The sequence below is a fragment of the Mustela nigripes genome, chromosome 16 (assembly GCF_022355385.1).
Source record: "Mustela nigripes isolate SB6536 chromosome 16, MUSNIG.SB6536, whole genome shotgun sequence".
Taxonomy (NCBI): domain Eukaryota; kingdom Metazoa; phylum Chordata; class Mammalia; order Carnivora; family Mustelidae; genus Mustela; species Mustela nigripes.
This window is the reverse complement of record NC_081572.1, coordinates 7,578,179-7,601,166: the sequence shown is the minus strand read 5'-3', so window position 1 is coordinate 7,601,166 and position 22,988 is coordinate 7,578,179. Positions and strand designations below refer to the sequence as shown.

Sequence of the window (22,988 nt, the reverse complement as noted above, 5' to 3'; positions counted from 1 at the left end):
AACAATAGCCAAACTATGGAAAGAACCTAGATGTCCATCAACAGATGAATGGATAAAGAAGATGTGGTATATATATACAATGGAATACTATGCAGCCATCAAAAGAAATGAAATCTTGCCATTTGCATGACATGGATGGAACTAGAGGGTACTATGCTGAGCGAAATAAGTCAATCAGAGAAAGACAATTACATGACCTCACTGATATGAGGAATCTGAGAGGCAGGTAGGGAAGGAAAAAATGAAACAAGACAGGATCGGGAGGGAGACAAACCATAAGAGACTCTTACTCTCGTGAAACAAACTAAGGGTTGCTGGAGGGTGCGGGGGAGGGATAGGGTGACTGGGTGATGGACACTGGGAGGGTATGTGCTATGGTGAGTGCTGTGAAATGTGTACGCATGGAGATTCACAGACCTGTACCCCTGGAGCAACTAATACAGGACATGGTAATTTTTTTAAAAAGATACAATGTACATAATGAACATATTGTTACATAATGGCATTATGGAATATCCTTATATAACATCACCTAAGATGCCATCAGAAACTACAGTATCATGACACAATATAAATCACCCACTTCTACCCTCAACCGTGATGTGGAACTAGAATACTCTCAGCAAGAAAACCTAGCCTTAGATTGCACTTCCTGCGCCTCTTGACCTACAGGTCCTGCCCTAAACCACTTCTGGCATCTTCGTGAGCCAGCCTTCTGGGAGGCCACCGCCAGCCCCTTGCTCCGCCATATGGAAATCTGACATTCCCGTGGCTTTTGGCGAAATGGGGAGGGGTGAGCAGACTCAGGCTTCAGGGTGTCGACAAAGCAGGTGATTACTTCTACAAAGGCTGCCGGGAGAACCAGGGGAGGAGAAAGGCAGCGGTAAATGGGAATATGGGCCAAAAGGAAGCTAGAGCCTCTCGGGGAAAAGAAGGTCTCCCCGGTGACTCTGGTGAGCTCTGAATTCTGCAACCCAGAGAACCAGATCCTCCCCCCTTTCATCTTGAGGCCGCCCCTACGTCGCCAGCAGGAAGCCCTTCTGTCCCTCTTTTCTCAGCCTTTGGCAATAGTAAAACTTGGCTTAGAAGGGAAAGAGAGAGGTGCTGGAACTGCAGTGAATCACCCCAGGAAACAACACCCGAACAAAAACAAGACATGGGTAGGCTTCATTCGTGGGTCACCGACCTTGGCTGCACACCAGAGCCTGTGCAGGGGTTCCGTTTCAGACACTAGGCCCTGCCATGCACACAATGACATCAGAACCCCCACAGGGAGCTTCAGGGGGTCTCAATATTTTTCTAAAGCACCAAAGACAACGTTCCCTGCTCCTTCCCACCCCTCCCCCGCCCCACCTACCCCCCTTCCCACACACTTCCTGATCACTTTGCTCAGAAAATGCCTGTTCTAAAAGGCAGTATAAACTGTTAGCTTCTTAGGTAAAACAGCATTAAGAAAGGAAAGCCAGGGATGCTGGGTGGCTCAGTTGGTTAAGCGGCTGCCTTCGGCTCAGGTCATGATCCTAGTGTCCTGGGATCGAGTCCCACATCGAGCCTGCTTCTCCCTCTCTGCCTCTGCCTGTGCTCGTGCTCGCTCGCTCTGTCTCTCCCTAACAAATAAATAAATAAAATCTTAAAAAAAAAAAAAAAAGAAAGAAAGAAAGGAAAGCCATGACAAACCATAGAACAGAGTCAAATATCAGATTAAGGTTTCCTCATTTTTACCCGCACGGTTCATTATCCATGCCTCATCCCTGTCTGTTGTGCCCAGAATGTGGTCCTTGCAAAGGGCACAGATCTGCTTCCAGGTGTTGAGCTCTTTAAACTTAGAAGCTGGAGAGAGTCTTCTCAAAGACCATCCCATTCGATCTTCCCAACATCTTCATTTCCACATTCACCAAGTTCCTCCTGCAGACCTACTGTGCGCCGGGCACTGTGCTGATTGGTGTGGAGGACACAGGGGGCACCAGAGCAGACCCACCCCTGCCCATGCTCCGGCCTTCAGGCCACAGAGAATCAAGGCCACGGGTGATGACAGCGTAAGGAAGAGAAAGCCCACTGTGGGAGAAGTGCTAAGTGGAACCAAGACATGGGCGGCCAAGGAAGCCTTGCAGGGGAGGAACACACCAACCACATCAGAAGCGGGAGAGAACGGCGTCCTGAGCTACTCTCCACTGCCATGGGTTAGTAAGTATCACTGAACTTTTGCAGTGGACTCAGCACACCTCGGTCCTGCTTCGGTCAAAGTGAGAAGTTCTACACTTATTCACCCAAGTCATTGGCAAAAGGAAGCTCCAGAGGGGACTGGCTATGATTTTGGAGCCACGGTGTGCTCCTGGGCCACGGGGATGACACTCCTTCCCCTCCACCCACGCCTAAGACACAGGACAGAGAAAGGAATTGCAGACCTAGACCAGCACAGAGCATTTCTGGAGGTACTGAAGAGTGGCACTACTATGCACGGGCCTTGTCATCTGGGCCCAGAGTTCACTCAGTTCTACGCTGGACTCTTGACATCGGCTCAGGTCATGATCTCAGGATCATGGGATCGAGCCCCAAGTCAGGCTCCCTGCTTGGCGGGGAGTCTGCTTGAAAGTCTCTCGCTTTCCTTCTTCCTCTGCCTCTCCCCCTGCTCACACGCTCACGCTCCTTCTTTCGCAAATGAGTCAATAAATCTTTTTAGAAAATCAGTTTATTATAAACTGCCAGTTTATTATAAAAATAAGAAGCACGTAGTGCTTGGCTAAAGCGAAGCAGAAGCTCTGGGGTGCGCACCTGTGCATGTGTGCGCATATGTGCGTTTTCATGCCAGACCCTCTTGCCTCTGGGAAGACACCGCACTGACACAGGTGGGTTCTGAGCCCGGGCCAAGAGCCAGAGTGCACCATCTCCAACTCTCTAGGCCACGGGCAAAGTTACTAGTTTCTCCTGCAGCCCAGGAAGCCAGGACCACGGGCACACCAACCACCAGAGCAGTGCATGTGCACAGCTAAACGTGCACCGCAGGATGGCCAGGGACCCATGAAAGCCGCGCGTTTTCCTTCTCCTAGAGGCAGCAAGCACAGCGTACTAGAAGACTGCGTCCACCCCTTCAGCCCCTCTGCGGGCCGGCGAGACCAAAACCAACACCCGAGCTTCTTCCCTAAAGTCGCAAGAGGCTCCTGAACGCATCACTCGCAAAACAAACCTCAAGCCTGGCTCCCGCTTGCACCTGGAGACCGGTGCTCAGCACCCAGCAGGCCCTGAATGCCACTGTTGCCAAGTTCCCACTCGGAAGAGCAAGCAGCTCCCCTGTGCAAAGCCCGGGACGTTGACATATCCTGTCCACTCCATAAAAGACTCAAAACCCTTTTGTCGGTGGATCCCTCTGGGAGACCACCTTTCCGGGGTGCCCTCTAGCCATCAGAAACGAGCGCACCCATCAGCAGTGTCTCACTTAGCGAGCTCAGCTGCTTGGGGAGCAGACTCGCTCAGCCTGCCCGCTCAGCAGCCAGAACATCGGCTTGTTCTTACTCAAAACACCCAGTGCTTAACTGATGGCCTCTGGGGATGTTAACTGATGGCCTCTGGTGACGTCCATGGCATGAGTTGTCCCTACCTGAGTCACCTCTCAACCTTAGTACCACCAACACCAAAAGAAACTAAGAGAATGTTGTTGGGGGCTGAATTGTGTCCCCTAAAATTCCTAAGTTGCAGCCCAAACCCCTGGACCTCAGAATGTGGCTGTATTTAGAGAGAGGGTCTTTGAAAGAGGTGATCAAGTTAAAAGGAGACCATCAGGGTGGGCCCTCGTCCATCCAACCAGTGTCTGTAGGAGAGGACATTCAGATGCATGGGGAGATACCAAGCATGTCCCTGCACAGAAGCAAGACTGCATGAGGGCCCAGCAGGACGGGAGCGTTTGCAAGTCAGCAAGAGAGGACGCAGAGGAAGCCTGACCAGCAGGCTCCCTGATCGCAGAGTTCCAGCCTCCAGGGTCAGGAGGAAACATCCTACTGTTTCTGGAGGGCTCTGGTCTGCAGCACTCCGTGCTGGCGGCCCTGGAAATGAGCACCGGTGTGCGGGCAGTGAAGCAATACGCCCACTTGCAAAACCTCATCCCCCTTTGACAGGATTCTACAGTCAGTGAAGTCGCCCGATAACCCCCGGTGCCCCAGCCCCTGCCCTGGAGGCTCTGTCCAGCCTAGCGAGGATGGCAACAGCCCATCAAGCCCAGTATACCCTCCAGGATGAAGGGAACTGCATCTGCCAAAGCTCAACCAAGCATGAGAAAGAAGGAAGCACCAAGGGGCGCCTGGGGGGCTCAGTCGGTGAAGCGCCTGACTTCGGCTCAGGTCATGATCTTGGGGTCTTGGGATTGAGCCCTGCTTCTCCTTCTCCCTCTGCTTCCTCCCTCCCTCCCCTTCCTCCCCCACCTCCCATTCATGCAGGAGCATGTGCACTTTCTCTCTCTCTCTCTCAAATAAATAAATAAATAAAATCTTAAAAAACAAAAACAAAAACAAGAAACAGAAGGAAGCACTAAAACGGAGGCAGAGGGCCAGTCTTGGCTGGGCTTAGCAGAAAACGCCAGGCTTCCACTCCAGGCTCTCAGGTGTTTTTATTGTCGCAGTTTCTCCCTGGGGCATTCTGTAAAGCGCTCCTGCCACTCCCCCCGCCCCCCCTCCGCAACCCCATCTTCTCTCTGCAAGGTATTCTTTGGTGAAGTAGAATCCGAATGCTGAAGATGGAGAGAACATATACAAGAGGAAAAAAAACTTCCAAAGGCCCACTCTGGGGGAAAAATACTCGCCTCCTGCAACCTGGACTGCTTCCAGAAACGTGTCCTAGGTGGCCGCTCAGAGCAACCCCAGCCAGGCAATACAGACATCAGCCAACGTTGGCCACATAGTAAACGTTCGGGCACCCACTGCTTGGTCAGGTTTTCAGCAGAAGCGTCTTCTCTGCCACTACAGAGACAGCAAAGAGAAGCAGCTCTATGGGACCGGAGACCCAGATAAATTAAGGAGGGGGAGGGGGCGGAGAAGAAGGCAGTACCCCCAACCTTGGGAAATCGGCCCTGACCCCAGAGCCTCTCTGGGCAGGACCACCAGCCACGCTCTCTCAGACGAGAGATCTCCGATGCAGTCCCAGAGACCACTTCTTTCCCTTCCCCAAGGCAGTCCCCCAGCAGCCTCCTCAAGATGTCACATCCCAAGGGAGGGGAGGGGTGGGGAGTGCGTATCTCCCGGGGAGACTGCCAAGATGGAAAGCAAGCTGAAAAAAGCAAGTAGCAACAACACAGTATGTTCCCATGTGTTTTTTAGAAAACACAAAACAAAATTACACTTCCAGATGTACACAGATACATATGTAAAGGCGCGGAGCAACCCGGCTACTCAATGATGGGGAAATTACCAGGCGAACGACACACAGGAACGTGGTGGGACGCTGCACAGGGACTAGAAGGACTGTAGATAAGAGTCAGTTCAAATGTAAAAACAGCCCCCGAGAGGAAGCACACACCGGCTCCGGTGGTGTGAAAACGCACTGTATCCATGCACACTAGAGAAAGGAGCTCGAAACGAGGCAGAACTGGGATTGCTGTAGAGCGGATTTAAAGCATGTTCGAGCGAAACAAACAAATGGGCAAAGTGTTTACCTTTCAGTATATAAAAGACACAGCATAGTTCATTTTCTTGAAGAAAGGAGAAAAAGCCTGGAAGGATACCCACTAAACCGTTAACAATGGTGGGTCTGGGGACAGCGGAGGAAGATGGACGTGTCAGTCCATTCGGGGTCACTAGAAAAAATTACTCTAGGGGGCGCCTGGCTGGCTCAACCCATGGAGCTCGCAACTCTTGATCGTGGGGTTGTGGATTCAAGCCCCACATTGGGGGTAGAAGTTATTTTAAAAAATAAAATCTATTAAAATTAGGAGTACCTGAGTGGCTCAGTCAGTTAACCATCTGCCCTCAGCTCAGGCCCCATGATCCTGGGGTCCTAGGATGGAGCCCCACCTCAGGCTCTCTGCTCAGGGGCAACTCTGCTTCTCTCCCTCTGCCCCTTCTCCCTCTCCCTCTGCCCCTCCCCTCCACTTGTGCTCTGTCTCTCAATTTCTCTCTCTCTCCAATAAATAAATAAAATCTTTCCAAAAAATATAAAAATAAATACATTGTTTTGAAAAAATTAAAAAATTACCATAGACCGAGTGGCTTATATACAACAGAAATGTATTGCTCACACTGCTGGAGGCTGGAAGGCGAGTATCATAGAGGCCGGCAGGACCCAAGTCGGGTTTCTTGTTCACGGACATCCTCGTGTGTATCCGCACAGGGCAGAACAGGGAGCTCTGGGGGACCTCTTTATAAGGGCACTAATCTCATCCTGAGGAAACCACGCTCACTACCTGACCACCTCCACAAGGTCCACCTCCTAATACCATCACACTGGGGGTTAGGATTTCACTGCATGAATTTTAAGGGGACGCAGTCTATACCAGGAAGGGACCTTCATAGAAATTTTTTTTCTTTAGTTTTTATGATTAGATTTTTGGGCTGTAGTTGTAATACTAGATGATTACAAAGAAAGACAGAACGGAGGGCACCTGGGCAGCTCAGGCGGTTAAGCATCTGCTGTTGGCTCAGGTCATGATCTCTGGGTCTTGGGATCGAGTCCTGCTTCGGACTTCCTGCTCCCTGGGGAGTCTGCTTCCCCCTCTACCCCTTTTCCCTGACTTGTGTTCTCTGTCTCTCGATTAAATAAATAAAATCTTTAAAAAGGAAGGAAGGAAGCAAGCAAGCAGGACTTGGGAACACACATCCTACCACCCTTCTACCCACCAGTGGAAAATCACTGCTTTAAACTCAAGGTAAAGGCCACCCACCTACTACCATCCTGAACTTCATATAGAACCAGAACTGCAAAGATCATAAAAATGTCAATGTCTCCAAACAGCTGTTCACTATCCATTCCGTCTCTCCCCATGGCCTCTGGAGGGGAAGCCTGGGCTCAGGCCGGCCCCAGCCAGCCCCCTCCTGGCAGCCGTCTTCCCGAGGTCCAGCAGCCGGCTACCTCCAGGCCGACCCACTGCCTCTTTCCCTCTCCCATTAAGACACCATTTGGCAAAATCTCCACAAATCTCTGTAAGCTCATTTCCCATTAACGGTTACTGCCCGAGCCTTCTCTACTTTATTCGCAGATAAAGAAATGAAAACAAATACCCAGTTCAGAGAGCAATTTGATGTATCTGAAGTTAACAAAGCCGCAATGGGTTCAACCTGACAGGCTGTGATGAGTAAAACCCTTTTCATGAGCGGTATTTTGCTTGGGCTCCAAAAGGGGGACAGATGAATCTGAAAAGCTGAACAAACAGAAATAGCATTGGGAGACCAGAGCTGGTGGTTAACCATCTCCTTCCCACAGACCCAAGAGTCTGGGTTCGCAAACCGACTTCTAGCAGCCCGAGAAGGCTACCTTCCCTGTGGGTGCTCAGTCAGGGTCAGATAAGAGGTCCAAACCCATTAGCTCACACTCCACGAAGCACCTCGGACAGATCCACACTGCTGCCCTTCCTGGGTCTAGAAAGCCCATTAAGAGCGAGACCTAAGGGTGTCTGGGTGGCTTGGTGGGTTAAGCCTCTGCCTTCGGCTCAGGTCATGATCCCAGAGTCCTGGGATCGAGCCCCATGTTGGGCTCTCTGCTCGGCAGGGAGCCTGCTTTCCCCTCTCTCACTGCCTGCCTCTCTGCCTGCTTGTGATCTGTCAAATAAATAAGTGAAATCTTTAAAAAAAAAAAAAAAAGAGTGAAACCTAGGGGAACCTCAGGCTGTCTCAGAGCAACGGTAGCCTGACTTTGCCACTCACACAGCAACATCTGTATTCAGTGACTGTAGCACTTATAAATAATTCTTATCTGTTTATAGGCCTTCCAGAACAAATTCCCCTTCTCACATCGACAGCAAGAATTAATTTCTTTTCAAATGTCCTAGAACAGATGCTTACTGTCAGGCCGATCTTTCTGCCAATTAGCTTGGTTCTGGGCGTTCACGGTTATCATGTCCGTTCTCAAGCCCCTTCAAATTCTCTCCCTGGACATGCAGCCGCTACTCCCAAGCCATTGCTAATTTTCTGTGCAGTCTGGCCACGACTTTCTCCTGGGACCTTCTCCATATTCAGAGCATATATTAGAACAAACACCAAGCAAAAGGTTAAAACAATGATGCTGCACAGTACAAATTGGTCAATGACTATTTACACTGCCCAGAGAAAGTCCCCACATTCAGACAGCTGATCAAATATACCGGCCCCCATCTCCGCCCCCAGTACCGGGGAGCAGTGACCCATCATGAGTGCAAAGAGCCCTCCCTGAGACACGGTCTTAGAAGCCCCAGGTAGGAAAGGCAGAATGAGAACCAATGGGGGCTGTGTAGAGCCACTGAGCCAGCCCCTGGTCCACTGTTCTGAGAGTTAAGGCCACTGGCCCTAAGATCTTCCTGCCAGGTGAGTAGAATATACCCGACGGCCAGTTCACCCATGACCAGGGTGGGTCTGAGAGCAGAACACGGCAGCCCACATGGAAGACCTCTCAAAGTTCTTATCATGCAGCTATAAACAATGACAATTAGAATCAGTTCCTTATTGGTCCTAAGGACAAGTTCCCAAGAACCCTTCTTTTTCTTTCTCTATTCAGGAATTTATGACAGCCAAGAAGGCAGGTAGGCAAATGTCAGTTGGACATCTAGCCCAGGTAGGCTAGATGTCCAACTGACTCTGGACAGCCTGGCCTGATCCTAGCTCATCACAGTCCAAAAGAAGAAATGACCTCCAACCCCATTCTCCCCTATAGTGTCCTTCTTGTGCCTCCATCCTTTCTGGGTGAGAAAGGACCAGTCCCAGATCTCACAAAGGACTTGTGCCTACCTCTAGGGCTGGATGGGATCCAGCATCGGGTCATATTCCCATCCTGGGTTCTTATGGACACTGATCCTTCACACCATGTGATTTTAACCAATGGCACCTGGTTATGATCTCATGGCTGGATTTCAGGCTGTGGTCTGTACCACGCTTCTACATGAGCAAGTAAGTACCCGCTCACTCCCCAAACCTAACCCACCAGCCCCATTTCAGCAAAGAAAACCTAAAATCTGTGACTCCCCCCCCCCCCCCCCAGTTCTGGTGTCTCTTTAGATTTTTCAATTTTTACTTTGCAGCTCTTAAAGGGAGTTATCCTCAAGCTACAAGAAGGAAGACTGGAGCCAAGGGGCACGCAACCAGTCAACAGCAGAAATGAACTTGAACTCAGGGCTCTGCTGCCCGGTGTCCCCACCTCACCCTTCCATTAATAAGCCCTTGTTGATGTGACACTTTGTCAATGGTCTTGTGCTGTAGCTGGGTGTCGTCATCTCCCTGATGACAGTGTAGGCTCCTTAAGGGTCAAGTCCGTGATCATAATCACTCACTTCTCCCAGCTGCTGGGTCCGCTCAGAGACACAGGGCCACACGTTTCCGCGCCAGCTGAACTCTCTATTTATAACGAAATCTGACATTTCAAAATCTGAACTTACCAAAATGTAACTAAGGGAATGATTAGTCATATTACCAAGAGCTTATTTTCTTTTAGGAAAAAAAAAGTCCGAATTCACAGTAAAATTCTAGATAAAAGCCCTAAATGGCTTGAAATACCTACTTCACTATCACTGGCAACTCAACAGAGCCATGAGTGGGTATATCAAGTCTGAAGAGTGGTACTCACCAGGTGAGGCATCAGGAGGTCAGCCAGGTAGACAAAAGCAGCTCCAAGCGTGAACCCAACGGCCACAGGGAAGAAGGCAAAGGAACCAAAGCCCCCAGAGGACGTGGCCATCTCAACAGCCGGGGCCAGGAGAGACCAATAGGAAGCCGCTAACATGACCTGCAAAACCACATTGAACAAGCCATTAAACCAACCACAACCCCAAAAGGCCTTCCAACTGCCGACTTCAGCTGCTCTCTGGGGCCCACAGTGAACCCTACGCAGGCATTAAGCCCTTCGTCTTCAGTAGTCGGTAATCTCTCAAACCAAAAAGCCACCACCAGAATGCCTGAAGCAGACACCATAGGAACTCAATGGGGCGTGGGATGGAGGGGACCTTGGAAGGATGGAGTCCAGCGGGCTCTCATCTAGCCTCAAACTCAGCGGGTCTCAACCCTGGGCAACTTTACTCTCTGGTACAGTTTGGCAACAATGTGTGGAGACATTTTTGGTTGTCACAGTAGACGTGTGTCACACACATCCATCTTCCTTCTATTTTTACCTGGTAGTTCTACGTCTGCTCTCTGGAGCATCAAAGAAGGGATCCTTCTTCTAAGGATACGTGGCAGCCTTTGAAATATTTGAAGACAACCGCTGATCAATGTCAGCCTGGGCTTGCCAACTTTGTTATCTCTCCAAGGAAAGAAGAGAACTAATATTTATTGATTCCCCTACTATGTCCAGGGAAATAGATCTTGGTATCTTCTTTTATCATGGCCACGACCCCGGGAGGCAGACGCTACTTTCCATTGCTATCCACAGATAAAGAAATCGAATCTAGAAGTAATGAGGCCATGTGAAGGAGGTGACATCGTCAGTAAGTGGCAAGTTCACAGACCTGAGCAAGCAGGACCAGAATCACTTGAATGAGGGCGGAACCATGAAAGGGAAGAGAAAAATGAAGCAGAACCCAAGTCTCAGTGAGGTCAATCTAATAGAACTTCTCCAGTGTTTACTGAATTAAATGCTCATCCACGGCTGTTTACTCTTAAAGATGCTGTGACATCTTCTTGGCAAGGGTACACCCACTACCCATCGTAACCATCCCACAGTCATCACTGACATGTAAAATGTTGAATGGGTTTCTAAAAATGATTTAATTATGCCCTGCCTTAAAACAAAAAAACAACAACAACAAAAAAACAACTGCATCACCCGTCTCCAAAATAACATTCGGAGTGACAGAACCAGGTATTACAAGAGCAACAATAAAGAACAAATCCATGCAGAAAGCAATTTCCCTTCTGCCAACCATCATCCACAGACAGTCACTTGCTTTGGGCCTCATTCTCCCACCAAAAGAATTAGTGCCACCCACAGAAAGATTGTATCTGCCTCAGAAACTTCCAGAAAGAAAATGCCTCATCAGTTCAGTTCCATGAGACCGTCTAAGGAAGACTATGGACTCCTTCCCCGTGCCAGAGCTTAACCTGTCCCTTTCCCAGACTGCTGTCTCATGGGATTTAGAATTCAACAGCCCCCAGGAGCTGCTGTTCATGATAAACTCTGCACTGAGGAGGACGTGGCCACACCTGTCTGGCAACCTCTCTGTGTGCACATTCCAAAGCCTCACAAACAGCCCCACCATTAGCTACTCTAATGCCGCACACCGTCCAGGAAGGCCACTCATCTCGTCCTCCAACCCGTCCCTGCGTGGCTGATGCCATGGGGTGGGGGTGGGGGGCGGGGAGGGAGCCCTTCTCTTCTTTTCTGCCCAAGCTCCTTTCACCCCTCTGCATCCCTGGATGCCGACTTATTCCTCACGTCTGCAGATGAGAAATACAAAATGTTCCCATCGACGAGTGACAGGAGGCAGAGCAGGAGAGAGGTGCCTCTCGGCGAAGAGTGCTGGGATGCTGGGGTGCTTGAAAGAGAAGAGCATGCCGGGGGATTCGTAGGGGCCCCTCCTGGAGAATCACCATTCTCTAGCCTTCCAGCGAAATCCAGGACCCAACTGGATTTCCTTCATGTCTTTTCCTCACCAGACTCCCTGCCTCCTACATAAACTGGACAAATAACCAAAGAAAAATCGTGACATAGAACCGGGTTGCCTGTCTGAAGTGAAGACGGGGCCCAAAGAAAAGCTATTTAGAGGGTGTATGTGGGAGACAAAATAATGACCTCTCCCCAAACACAGCCACGTCCTGATCCCCCAAAACCTGGGACTATGTCCCCCTTCCGTGGCAAAAGGGACTCTGCAGCAGTGATTAAGTTAAGGACCTTGAGATGGAGAGCTTATCCTGGATGATCTGGGTGGAGCCAATGTGATCCCAGGGTCCTTAGGAAAAGACAAGAAGAGTCAAAGACAGATGTGATGACAAAAGCAGAGGTCACAGTCAGCAAGGGACTGGAAGATGCTGCCGGGCTGGCGTGAAGACTGAGGAAAGGTCATGAACCAAGAAATACGGGTGGCCCCTAGAAAGTAGAAACAGCAAGGAAACAGACTGTCTAGACTGTCCCCTAGAGCCTCCAGAAGGAACACGGCCCAGCCAACACCTTGACTGTAACCCAGTGAAACCATTCTGGATTTCTGAACTCCAGGACTTTCAGAGCGCGGATGTGTGTCCTTCTGAGCTGCTACATTTGTGGTATTCTCTTACAGTGGCAACAAGAAACTAATAGAGCCTTTGAAGGCATACATTACATTTTTGTTGTTGTTGTTGTTGTTGTTTTTCCTAGAGCAGTTATAGGTTCACAGCAAAATAGAGCAGAAAGTACAGAGAAGTCCCATGCCCCACAGGTTCATAAAGTCCCAGGATAGGCCTCCCACACCTTGGTGGCGTATGCATTATGGTACACGGATACACCAGCACCATCGGAAAGCCACCGTTTACATCAGAGTTCAGGCTTGCTGTGTACAGCCTATGGGCTTCTATAAATACATAAAGGTAGGGATCCGCCATTACGGTATCATCAGAGGGTCGTCTCACGGCCCTACAAATCCTAGGCGCTCTGTGCATTCATCCCCTCCTCCTCCCAACCCTGGGCAACCACTGATTTCTTTACAGTTTCCATAGTCTTTTGCCTTTTCTAGAATGTCCCACAGTTGGAATCACACAGTCCGTAGCCTTTTCAGACCGGCTTGTTTCACTCAGGGATATGCTTTTAAGATTCCTCCATGTTTTTCCATGGCCTGCAGAGCTCACTTCTTTTTAGCCCTGAATTCCATGGTCCGGATAGACCCCCGTTCATTTGTCCCTTCACCTGTGGAAGGACCTCTCGATTGCTTCCAAGTTTTGGCAAGTATGAATAATGAATAAAGCGGCTATCAGCAACCATGTGCAGGTTTTCGTGGACACATAACTCTTCGGTTCATCCTGGTAAATGCCAAGGAGCACAACGGCTGAATTGTATGTTAAGCCTTATTTAATAATTCCGCCCACATAGGTGGCCGGCCTGAAACTCTCAATACTAGCAAAGCTCCTTTAAATGTCAAGCATTATTTAAATCTGGATGTAGCCAATTACCTTCCTGAAACAGGAAGTCTGATTAACCCTCATTTACTCCTAACAATCAGGGCCTGGAGGGGACAGGCTACCGAGAAGAAGGTGGTGAAAAGTGGGCCCAAGACTTCAGGTAATGAGATCCACAGGGAGGGCCTTGCCAGCCAGTCCCTTTATGACCCAGATGACAGATACCCAGAGCTCTCCTGCTGCTACCACACGGCTTATAAAGGCAAAAACTAGCCTAGCAGCACCAGCCCTGAAGACATCAGATAGAAGCATGAGGACTAGACAAGGAGCACCTTCCTCTTCCCACCTTTGTCTAGAAAAGGAATGCATAATCAAGTTTTAGGGCACACGGCAGGGGCCTCACTGTTCCCCCCAAGCCCTTTTCTTGCCTCTTCATTGCCAAAAATAAAACCATCAAATGCACTACAGGAAAGCTTGCATGAACCTCATCCTCCAAGCCAGAGGTTGCCAAGACCAAAGAGGCCCCAATTTTTGCTCAAGCGAGCATTTCAATAACAATGACAATCCCTGTGAGAAGAGCTAAGGAGGAAATGTGGTTTTTTTTTTTTCAAAAGAGAACCGAGTATCTCACTTCTGGCTGGCTGGCTTGGTAGACCTACTGCAGGGCCGGAAACCTGAAGATGGAAGGGCAAGCTGCCGTGTGAGAAGCTGTGTCTACGCCTCACTTCCCATGACGGACATTCATCCCGCCCTGGCTCTCTTCTTGACATGCTGCCTGGGGCATCTCAGCCCCTAAGTGACCCCAAGGCCCAGCCCTCCAGAGGGATGAGTGAAAGAATGGATGATCTGAGTTCCTTTTAAAGAAAACTGATGTTGGGGCGCCTGGGCAGCTCAGTGGGTTAAAGCCTCTGCCTTCGGCTCAGGTCATGATCTCAGGGTCCTGGGATCGAGCCCCGCATCGGGCTCTCTGCTCAGCGGGGAGCCTGCTTCCTCCTCTCTCTCTGCCTGCTGCTCTGCCGACTTGTGATCTGTCTGCCAAATAAATAAATAATCTTTTCTTAAAAAAAAAAAAAAAGGAAAAGGGGTGTCAATCTTGTTCACGGTTGACAAAAGGTGGGAACAGCCCAAATGTCCATTAACGGGTGAATAGAGAAATAACATGTTCCACTTGACAAAGTACTTTTCAGCCATGAGAAGGAACGGAATGCTGGGGACATATTACAATACAAGGGAGCCTCAAAAACATTAATTACGTGAAGTGCTCAGCAGGGAGCCTGCTTCCTCCTCTCTACCTGCCTGTCTCTCTGCCTACTTGTGATCTCTGTCTGTCAAATGAATAAATGAATCTTTAAAAAAATAATAATAAAATAAAAAATAAGTAAAAGAATATAATTCCATTCACACAAAATATCCACAATAGGTTAATCCTAGACAGAGAACAGATTAGTGACGGACGGGATGGTGGGAGCCGGGAACGGGGGAGCCACTGTCTAACAGGCGCGGGGCCCTCCTTGGGGATGAGGGAAGTATCTGGAATTAGACAGAGCTGATGGTCCCGCAACACTGTGAATGTACTAAATGCCACTGAATTCTACACTGCAAAATGGTGAATATTATATGGATTTTATCTCAATTAAAAAAATGAAGCTTAGGGGCGCCTGGGTGGCTCAGCGGGTTAAAGCCTCTGCCTTTGGCCCAGGTCATGATCCCAGGACCCTGGGATCGAGCCCCGCACTGGGCTCTCTGCTCAGTGCAGAGCCTGCTTCTCTCTCTCTCTCTCTGCCTGCCTCTCTGCCTACTTGTGTTCTCTGTCAAATAAATAAATAAAATCTTAAAAAAAAAAAATGAAGCTTAATAAAAATGAGGGGTGCCTGGGTGGCTCAGTGGGTTAAAGCCTCTGCCTTCGGCTCAGGTCATGATCCCAGGATTCTGGGATCGAGCCCCACCAATGTGGGAGGGAGCTGCTTCCCCCTCTGTCTCTGCTTGCTTCTCTGCCTCCTTGTGATATCTGTCTGTCAAATAAATAAATAAAATCTTAAAAAAAAAAAAAAGGAAGCTTGAGCTAGCCCTAACCGTTTGAACCCCATCTTGCACGACTGCCCCCTGCTACGTGCTGAGCCCTCCAGTCCCACCCCCATGCCTTGGCCCAAGCACTTCTATCTGCAAAAATGCCAAAACACCAAGACCTACCTCTCATGCGCCTTCTTCCAAGCATCTAAAACCCTTTACCACATGTATATACACATAAAAATGGGTGGGAACATGCGGATTTAGAATCAGGTCCAAATTCACATCTTGGCTTTGCCACTTCCTAGGTAGGAAGCCCCCAAGCAAATAACATAAAAGCTCTCTGTGGGTCAGGATTTTTTTTTTTTTTTAAGACTCTATTTATTTATTTGACAGAGAGAAACACAGCAAGAGAGGGAACATAAGCAGGGGGAATGGGAGACGGAGAAACAGGCTTCCCACCTAGCAGGGAGCCTGATGCGTGACTCGATCCCAGGACCCCGGGATCATGACTTGAGCCAAAGGCAGACACTTTAAGGAATGAGCCACCCAAGCCCCTGCAGCTCAGTTTTGAGCAAACAAACATAGGAGCAATGCTTACTCTACAACAAGATTGTCTTAAAAATGATATGTGGGGAGGAACCTGGGTGGCTCAGTGGATTAAGGTCTTTGCCTTCGGCTCAGGTCATGATCCCAGGGTCCTGGGATCGAGCCCTGCATCGGGCCCCCTGCTCACTGGGGAGCCTACTTCCTCCTCTCTCTCTGCCTGTCTCTCTGACTACTTGTGATCTCTGTCTGTCAAATAAATAAGTAAAATCTTTAAAAAAAAAAAATGATATGGGGCAATGCACATTCCACACCTACCTAGCTCCTTGTGGCAAGTTAAGGGTCGAGTTGGTGTCCTTGGGTTCTTCCCTGAGCCTGCCTTCACTCAGCATGCTCCCACCCCCACCTTTAAGGTGGCCCCTTTCCAACATACTGGACTCATTATTTGTGTCCATATCCCCCGGGGACCAGGAGGACAGCCGCGCTAGAGCATCTCTGTATGGGCGGCACCGCAGGTCTGAGCAGTCCTGAAGCAGACCGTCGGTACTGGTTGCCTAAATCGATTCTGTGATCCCTGCTAATGATGGGGAGCAGTGGGGGCGGAGAAATCAAAAGAAGGCATAATCAGGAAGTGATTCAACACTCATTTTTTTTAGTCTACTACCTAAATTTTAAAGTGATTTTACCTTCCAATTTAAGTACTATACAGGCTCATACTCGAATGCCTTCACTCCTTTGACAAACACTGGATGAGTCATTGTTTAACATAGCAGAGTTTTTCTTAGGTGTGGGAAGAAGGTGGTAGAGAATTTTCAGAGCACCACAGAAAATCTGTTGAATACAGTCCACTGATAGAGCTGAACGGGGTTTGAGGAGGCTGCCCCGTCCACAGGCTTCAACAGGAAGGAAAACCGAGACCCCAAAGGGATTGAGCAGTGGCTTTTCTCAAAGCCCCAGAACAAGCTGATCCCATCCAAAGCTAACAGCACCAGCCCACATCAAGCTCCTACCATCCTTCCCCCCACCCGCCCCCCACCGACCCTGAGTCTTTTAAGAAATTCTAAGAGCTACAGAGTGAAGACAAAGTTGAAGTTAGTGCCTCCCTTGTCACCAGGCAAAGCACCCCACAGCCACAGCCTGGGATGAATTAGCTTCAGCAATCATCTGATGCAACCTTGATCCCATGGACATCCCCACCATTGGGATATAAGCTGCTTCAAGAAAACCCAGCACTAGGAAATATTGGGCAACTCGTCAACAGGAGAAATTATCCTGTTAAACATTTTTCTCTTCAAGCTTCATCAAGCCTTGCAAATCGAAATAAACCTTAAAAACCAAAACCCATAGCCCATGACTGCCTTAGAGGGAGGGAAACAAGCAGTTCTGTAACTGAAAAGATAATGTCCCCTTAGCAGCACGGCTGAAGCTAATAGTCTCAAGACGAAGTCTATGCAGACTATGCTCTCAGTGTAGGGCTCTGAAGGAAGGGCACACCTTCCTCTCTTGCAGACCACACTCTAAAACAAGAACATTTTAAACGCAGCACGTACCCTGGGGCGGATGCTGGGAACAGAAGAAGGACTGCAGTGGGGGAAAAACAGTGAAATCCAACTGGCATCTGGGGCTGAGGGAACAGCGAGGTACTAATGTTAATTTCTTGGCTTTGACAAATGTGCTGTGGTTATGTAACGTGGTTAGGGGAAACTGGGTGAGAGTATGCAGAAATTCCCTGGGCTGTTTTTGAAACTTTTCTCAAAATCTAAAACACTTCCAAACGAAGAGTTTATTAAAAATTAATAGTAATAGCTACCAAGGCTTGTGAGGAGATGGAGGGGGATCATGGCAGGGGAGGAACAAAGACATGAAGCCCAGAGGGCCCACGGTCTGCCTGGTGCGGCCAGCAGAGAGACTGGGTGGGAAGACGCTACTCATGATGCGGGGTGGGGGGGGGGGTGGTACTGCATGTCTCACAAGCTCCACCTCTGGAAAATCTACAGCTTCCTCCCTGTGATTCAGAGAGGTTGAGTAAGTCACCCAAGGACGCCCAGCAGTAAGTGACGGAGCTGGGATCTAAAACCAAGGTCAAGCTCTTAATCCCAAAGCTCCACTCGTCTCAGACATCTGAGATTCCTCAGAAACAACAACATTCACGATGTCACCTACTCAGTGGTCCAACCAGAGAATGATTTCCCCCTAAATAGAACGGTCAGTGTTGACCATGTTTACGATAGCCATGTTTACTGTCCTGATGTGTACATCCTAGCCCATTCTGGAATATCGTGGGATATAAGCTGTGGAGCTTAGAATACATGGGGCCAGTTGGACACAAGCTGCTGGATCCTGAATTCCCATTGGGCTTAAGGTACAGCAATGGGCAGGATCTTGACCACAAAGACAGAAGGAGAGGGAGAGCCGGGGCAGCTACGGACTGACAGACACCCCGAGGAGGCTGTCCCCTGTTTACCCCCCAGAACCCAGATCAGCCCACGAATAGAGGGCCCAGAGCGATGGGAAATGGGCGTGCCGATGCGATGGCAAAGAGGCCTGGTGGAAAGTGCGGCTAAGGAGCGATCGGACCCCAGATTCCTCCTGCACCTCAGGTGGCCAAGCCCATGCGCGACCAGGGGGAGAGCACCCCACCGAAAGCAAGAGGACGGGGGAGCCTGTGTGCTCAATGACGGCGCCCAGAGTGCTTCCACCCAGTGCTCCCACGTCCCAGCCCAGCTGCTGCCTCAGGGGCCCCCGTCCCATGGGCAGCTTCTCCCCCAGCACTGCCTCCCCAGATACCCTGCACACATGACTCCGGGCCAGGCTCTGCTTCTGGGGCAGCCGGCTAAAGACTCTTTACCTCCTGGTGCCCTACTGGTCAGCAGGACCTGGGCTTCAAGAGCCCAGAGGAGACGAGGAGCTGGGGGTGCTCCTCGGAAGAGCAAAATCGGGAGAGCCCCTGGCCAGTGTGCATGTCTGGAGGTGAGACTTACAGACCTCTATGAGGGAGACCGGAGGGCGGCCAAGGGGGGAATGGAGACCTTTACTAAATGCTGGAAATCACAGCTGCACGAGAAAGGAAATTCATGAATAACACTCACAGTCTCCATGTAAGCAGACCAACGAGGGTCTTACTAAGTAATTTACTGTGAGAAAATATACACAACATCCAAGTTGGCATGTTAAAGTCTACTCAACTCAGAGACCTTCATCACAGCCCCAGTGTTGCGTGACCATCATCGGTGTTTCTAAAACTTCCTCACCACCCCAGCCAGAAACTCTGTAACCGTGGAGCAGTAACTGCCCATTCTCTCCGCCTCTCCCCTCCCCGCACTCCCGGGAACCTCTAATCTACTCTCCGTGTCTACAGACGCGCACGTTCTAGATGCTTCGTGTAAGTGGAATCGTGCACTATTTGCCCCTTTGTAACTGGATTACTTAGCTTCCTGCGTTGGAGGTTTCACCCACAGTGCAGCGGGTGTCACAACTGCGTTCAATGATGGCTCAAGACTATTCCAGGATGAAGCTGCAGCCAGTGAACAGATCTACAAGCTAGAACGGATCTATGGTGTGGGGCGCAGCTGGAGAGGAGAGCACCAGGTCCTCATCTTCCACATCTGCAAGTCACTGGCTGCGCTGAAAGCTGAGAGAGTCCAGCAGGGGCAGAGTAGGCATGGTTGAGACACGTGAAGGCAGCCAGACGAAGACCGGCTAAAAACGGTTCGCTCTTGCTCATCCCTGAGAAGCAGAATCAGGGGCGGGGAAGGTCAGCAGCCTGCCAGCTCTGTTGTCAACCCGGGAAAACAACTTGACTTTTTATTTATTGTTTTTAAAGATTTTGTTTATTTGAGAGAGAGAGAAAGCACAAGTGGGGGTTGGGGGAGGGAAGCAGAATCCCTGTGAGCAGGAAGCCTGACGGGTGGCTCGACCCCGGAACCCCGGGACCATGACCTGAGCTGAAGGCAGATGCTTCATCAACTGAGCTGCCCACAGACGCCCCACAACTTGACTTTTTAAACTATACATGCATGTATCTTTGGGGTGAATTTCAAAATAAATTGATAATATCACTTTTAAAAATTTAAATATATAAATAAATATTATAAATAAATGTATAATACAATTTCTGAATGTTTTAATAATAGGAGACCCTGACTGCAGAATGAAAAGCCAATGGGAGAAAGGGATCCCATATTCAACAACTCTATTTCCAAAAATGTTTCTGCAGGATAATGAGACACACCCACCCCAGACGGTGTGTTTTTGCTGTCAGCTTCCCAATCACAGCCTCGATACCAGCAGGCTGAAAGGGACTAGCGGAGACATTTAAAATGAGCAGAGAGTTGCAAACTCTCTCATGTTGCCAGGAATTAAAATCCCCCATTTCCCTTCTGCAGTTCCCAAAACCTAGCAAAACTCACAATGCTTCTTTTCTCAGAGCATCGTGCAAAATGCCAGAGGGATCCATAATTTATAATGCTATTAATTTCCCTCTGGGGTCAGAGGTACCAGCACAGAATGATCAAAACAATCAGCTAACCACCTCACCCACATCGTAAAAACCTTTTCATTTCCGCTCCAGGGCTCATTTTGAGACAATTTCTGCTCTGGAAATAAGAATGAATCTGTAAAGAGCTCCTTAAGGATCAGAATATTCTGGCGTCGTAAGGGCAGCTAAGCCTTTCTGTAATGATAGGAAAGACAAGCCACAGAACAAAATTTCCCTCTTAATGAAAAGGGGAGAGGAAATCATTTGACGTAGATCATTTACAAAGCACTGATGATCAGTATCAATTATTCGATGTGCATTACTCTAAGGAAAGTGTACTGAAGTCCGGGCAGAACACAGAGTTCAAAATAACCGCATCCAACCCAAGCTGTGCTACAAGGAAGTTCCTCCTTAAATATTTGTCAAAGGAAACGGATGTGGACTCCAACCTCTAAATCCAGTGTAGAATTAAGAAGGAGGCACAAACGGGGGGCGCCTGGGTGGCTCAGTTTAGTGTCTGCCTTCGGCCAGGCCATGAACCCGGGGTCCTCAGATCGAGCCCCCAACAGGCTCTCTGCTCGGCAGGGAGTCTGCTTCTCCCTCTGCCCCCACCACCCCCCACTCCTCTCATGCTCTGTCTCTCAAATAAATAAATAAAATCTTAAAAAAAAAAAAAACAGTATGAACAAACTTACAATCCATGAAAGTCAGGCAATAATGACTCCCAAAGTACCTAAGTCGAGGAACGTCTCCAACCTCTGTCTCCAACCAGATACGAAATTAATTTTTACAAGTCAATCGAGAAGTACCTCATCAGTGACTATTACAGGCCCAACATCACGCTGGATCCCAGAGGACTGGGAGGGAGGAAGAACAGTATAAAAGCTAATCTGGAAAAAAAAAATTTAAAAATAAAAAAAAAATTAAAAAAAAAAAAGCTAATCTGGGTCGTGACTCTGAGGAGCAGACTGGGTACCATAATAAGACTATGAAGATGCCGGAAATAAGTAGAGACGGCATCTGAAACGATAAAGGAAACCTCCTGGCATTCCAAGAAAGACAATGACAACGCTGTTAAAGAGTAAAACATCAGGGACGCCTGGGTGGCTCAGTTGGTTGGACGACTGCCTTCGGCTCAGGTCATGATCCCGGAATCCCGGGATCGAGTCCCGCATCAGGCGCCCAGCTCCATGGGGAGTCTGCTTCTCCCTCTGACTTTCTCCTCACTCATGCTCTTTCTCACTGTCTCTCTCTCAAATAAATAAATTTAAAAAAAAAAAAAAAAAAAAAAGAGTAAAACATCAGGGGCACCTGGGTGGCTCAGTCGGTTAAGTGTCCAACTCTTCATTTCGGCTCAGGTCATGATCTCAGGGTTGTGAGATCGAGCCCCACGTTGAGCTCTGTGCTCAGTGCAGAATCGGCTTGAGATTCTCTCTCTTCCTCTGCTTCTGCCCTTCCCCCTGCTCCCAGGCACGGGCGCAAGCGCTCTTTCTCTAATTAATTAAATCTTAAAAAAAAGTAAAAGTAAAACACCAAAGGAAACACGGTGAGGGGCTCCTGACAGCTGCACCTGATTTAGAAAGGAGAACAGGGTAGGACCTTCTTGCTGTCGGGGAGGCAAGTGCGCCAAAGCTTATGTTGTGGGGACCGCAGGGTGCCCAGCCCAGCTAGAAGAGAGGGTGTGCATTGGGGTCCCATGGGACATTGGGTATGATTCAGAAGCCAGGCAGAGTGGCTTGGACTCAAGACACGGGTGGGTTGTTTCCAACTCTGGTTGTACACTAGAATCACCTGGAGTTTTCCAACTCCAGGATGTTGCTTTATTTCCCTCCATCTCACTCATGTTCTCCAAATTTCTTCATTTGTTTTCATGTATGTCATCTGTCCACTGTTACTAAGGAAGCTCCTCCTGGCCAGAGTTCCTGTCTCGTATATTACAAGCCTCAGTGCCTGACTCGTTAACTGTTTCCTGAATTAATTATGCTGCCCCCAGAATCATCTTCTAAATCATATTTGAGACCCTTTCCCATGCTCCCCACCCCCCAAAGTTCTCCATGGCTCCCTGCTTCTTTACTGAATAAAGTTAAAACATCTTGGCACAGTATCCCGGCTCTCTCGGCTTGTTCCCATCACCTTTCTGTGCTTCCTGTTGTCTGTGTGTTCTGCCTGGACCTTGGCTGTTCCTGGAACCAGTCCAGCCATTCCTGGAATGCTTAGTTTCTGCTGGTTTCCCAACACTAACAGGAGTGCCAGGTTTCACACACAGCACTCTGTAGGCCGTCTCCCCTGCCCGCCCTGGGGATCCCTCCAACCTGGGCTTCTCCAGCCCCAGCAATGCCTTCAGCCTCCTGGTGTGTCTTTGATGGCCTTCCTGCCCTCCCTGAGATGGGCTAGGATCCCAGCTTCCTGTGGCCTGTCTCCCACCATTGGGTGGCACCACAGTTCTTTGCTCGTCTAGGTGTGTGAGCCCAGGCCAACCCATGTAGACGTATTATAGAAGGGGATTAAAATTTAGCAGATCCGTGACTCGGGGGGTGGGGGTTTGAGGGGTCTCTGGTGGCTGGGGACATCTCCCCTTTGTTGTGTGTTTTACAAGTGGATCCTCCTGGGTACACCGCTTGTACTTCCTTCACATGCTTTTTATTAACCCCCTGCAGACACGTGTCTATATGCATGTCAGGATAGGTTAAGTAGGGCTTCCATCCCTAGGAACTCTCATGCGTAGATCATAAGTCTCTGATTAAATTCTTCTCTCAAATCCTTAGCTCTAATAAGAG

The 22,988-nt window shown here is 49.3% G+C and overlaps 1 protein-coding gene across 4 annotated transcripts in view; it reads right to left on the bottom strand.

Annotated features, from left to right (window-relative positions):
• SLC39A11 (solute carrier family 39 member 11) overlaps positions 1-22,988 on the bottom strand; it is a 321,667-nt gene that overhangs the window by 269,346 nt on the left and 29,333 nt on the right. For all 4 annotated transcript variants that reach the window (XM_059380746.1, XM_059380747.1, XM_059380745.1 and 1 more), the window contains one exon: positions 9,730-9,888. In XM_059380746.1, coding sequence (XP_059236729.1) covers positions 9,730-9,888 — 159 coding nt within the window. The remainder of the gene's footprint in view (positions 1-9,729; positions 9,889-22,988) is intronic.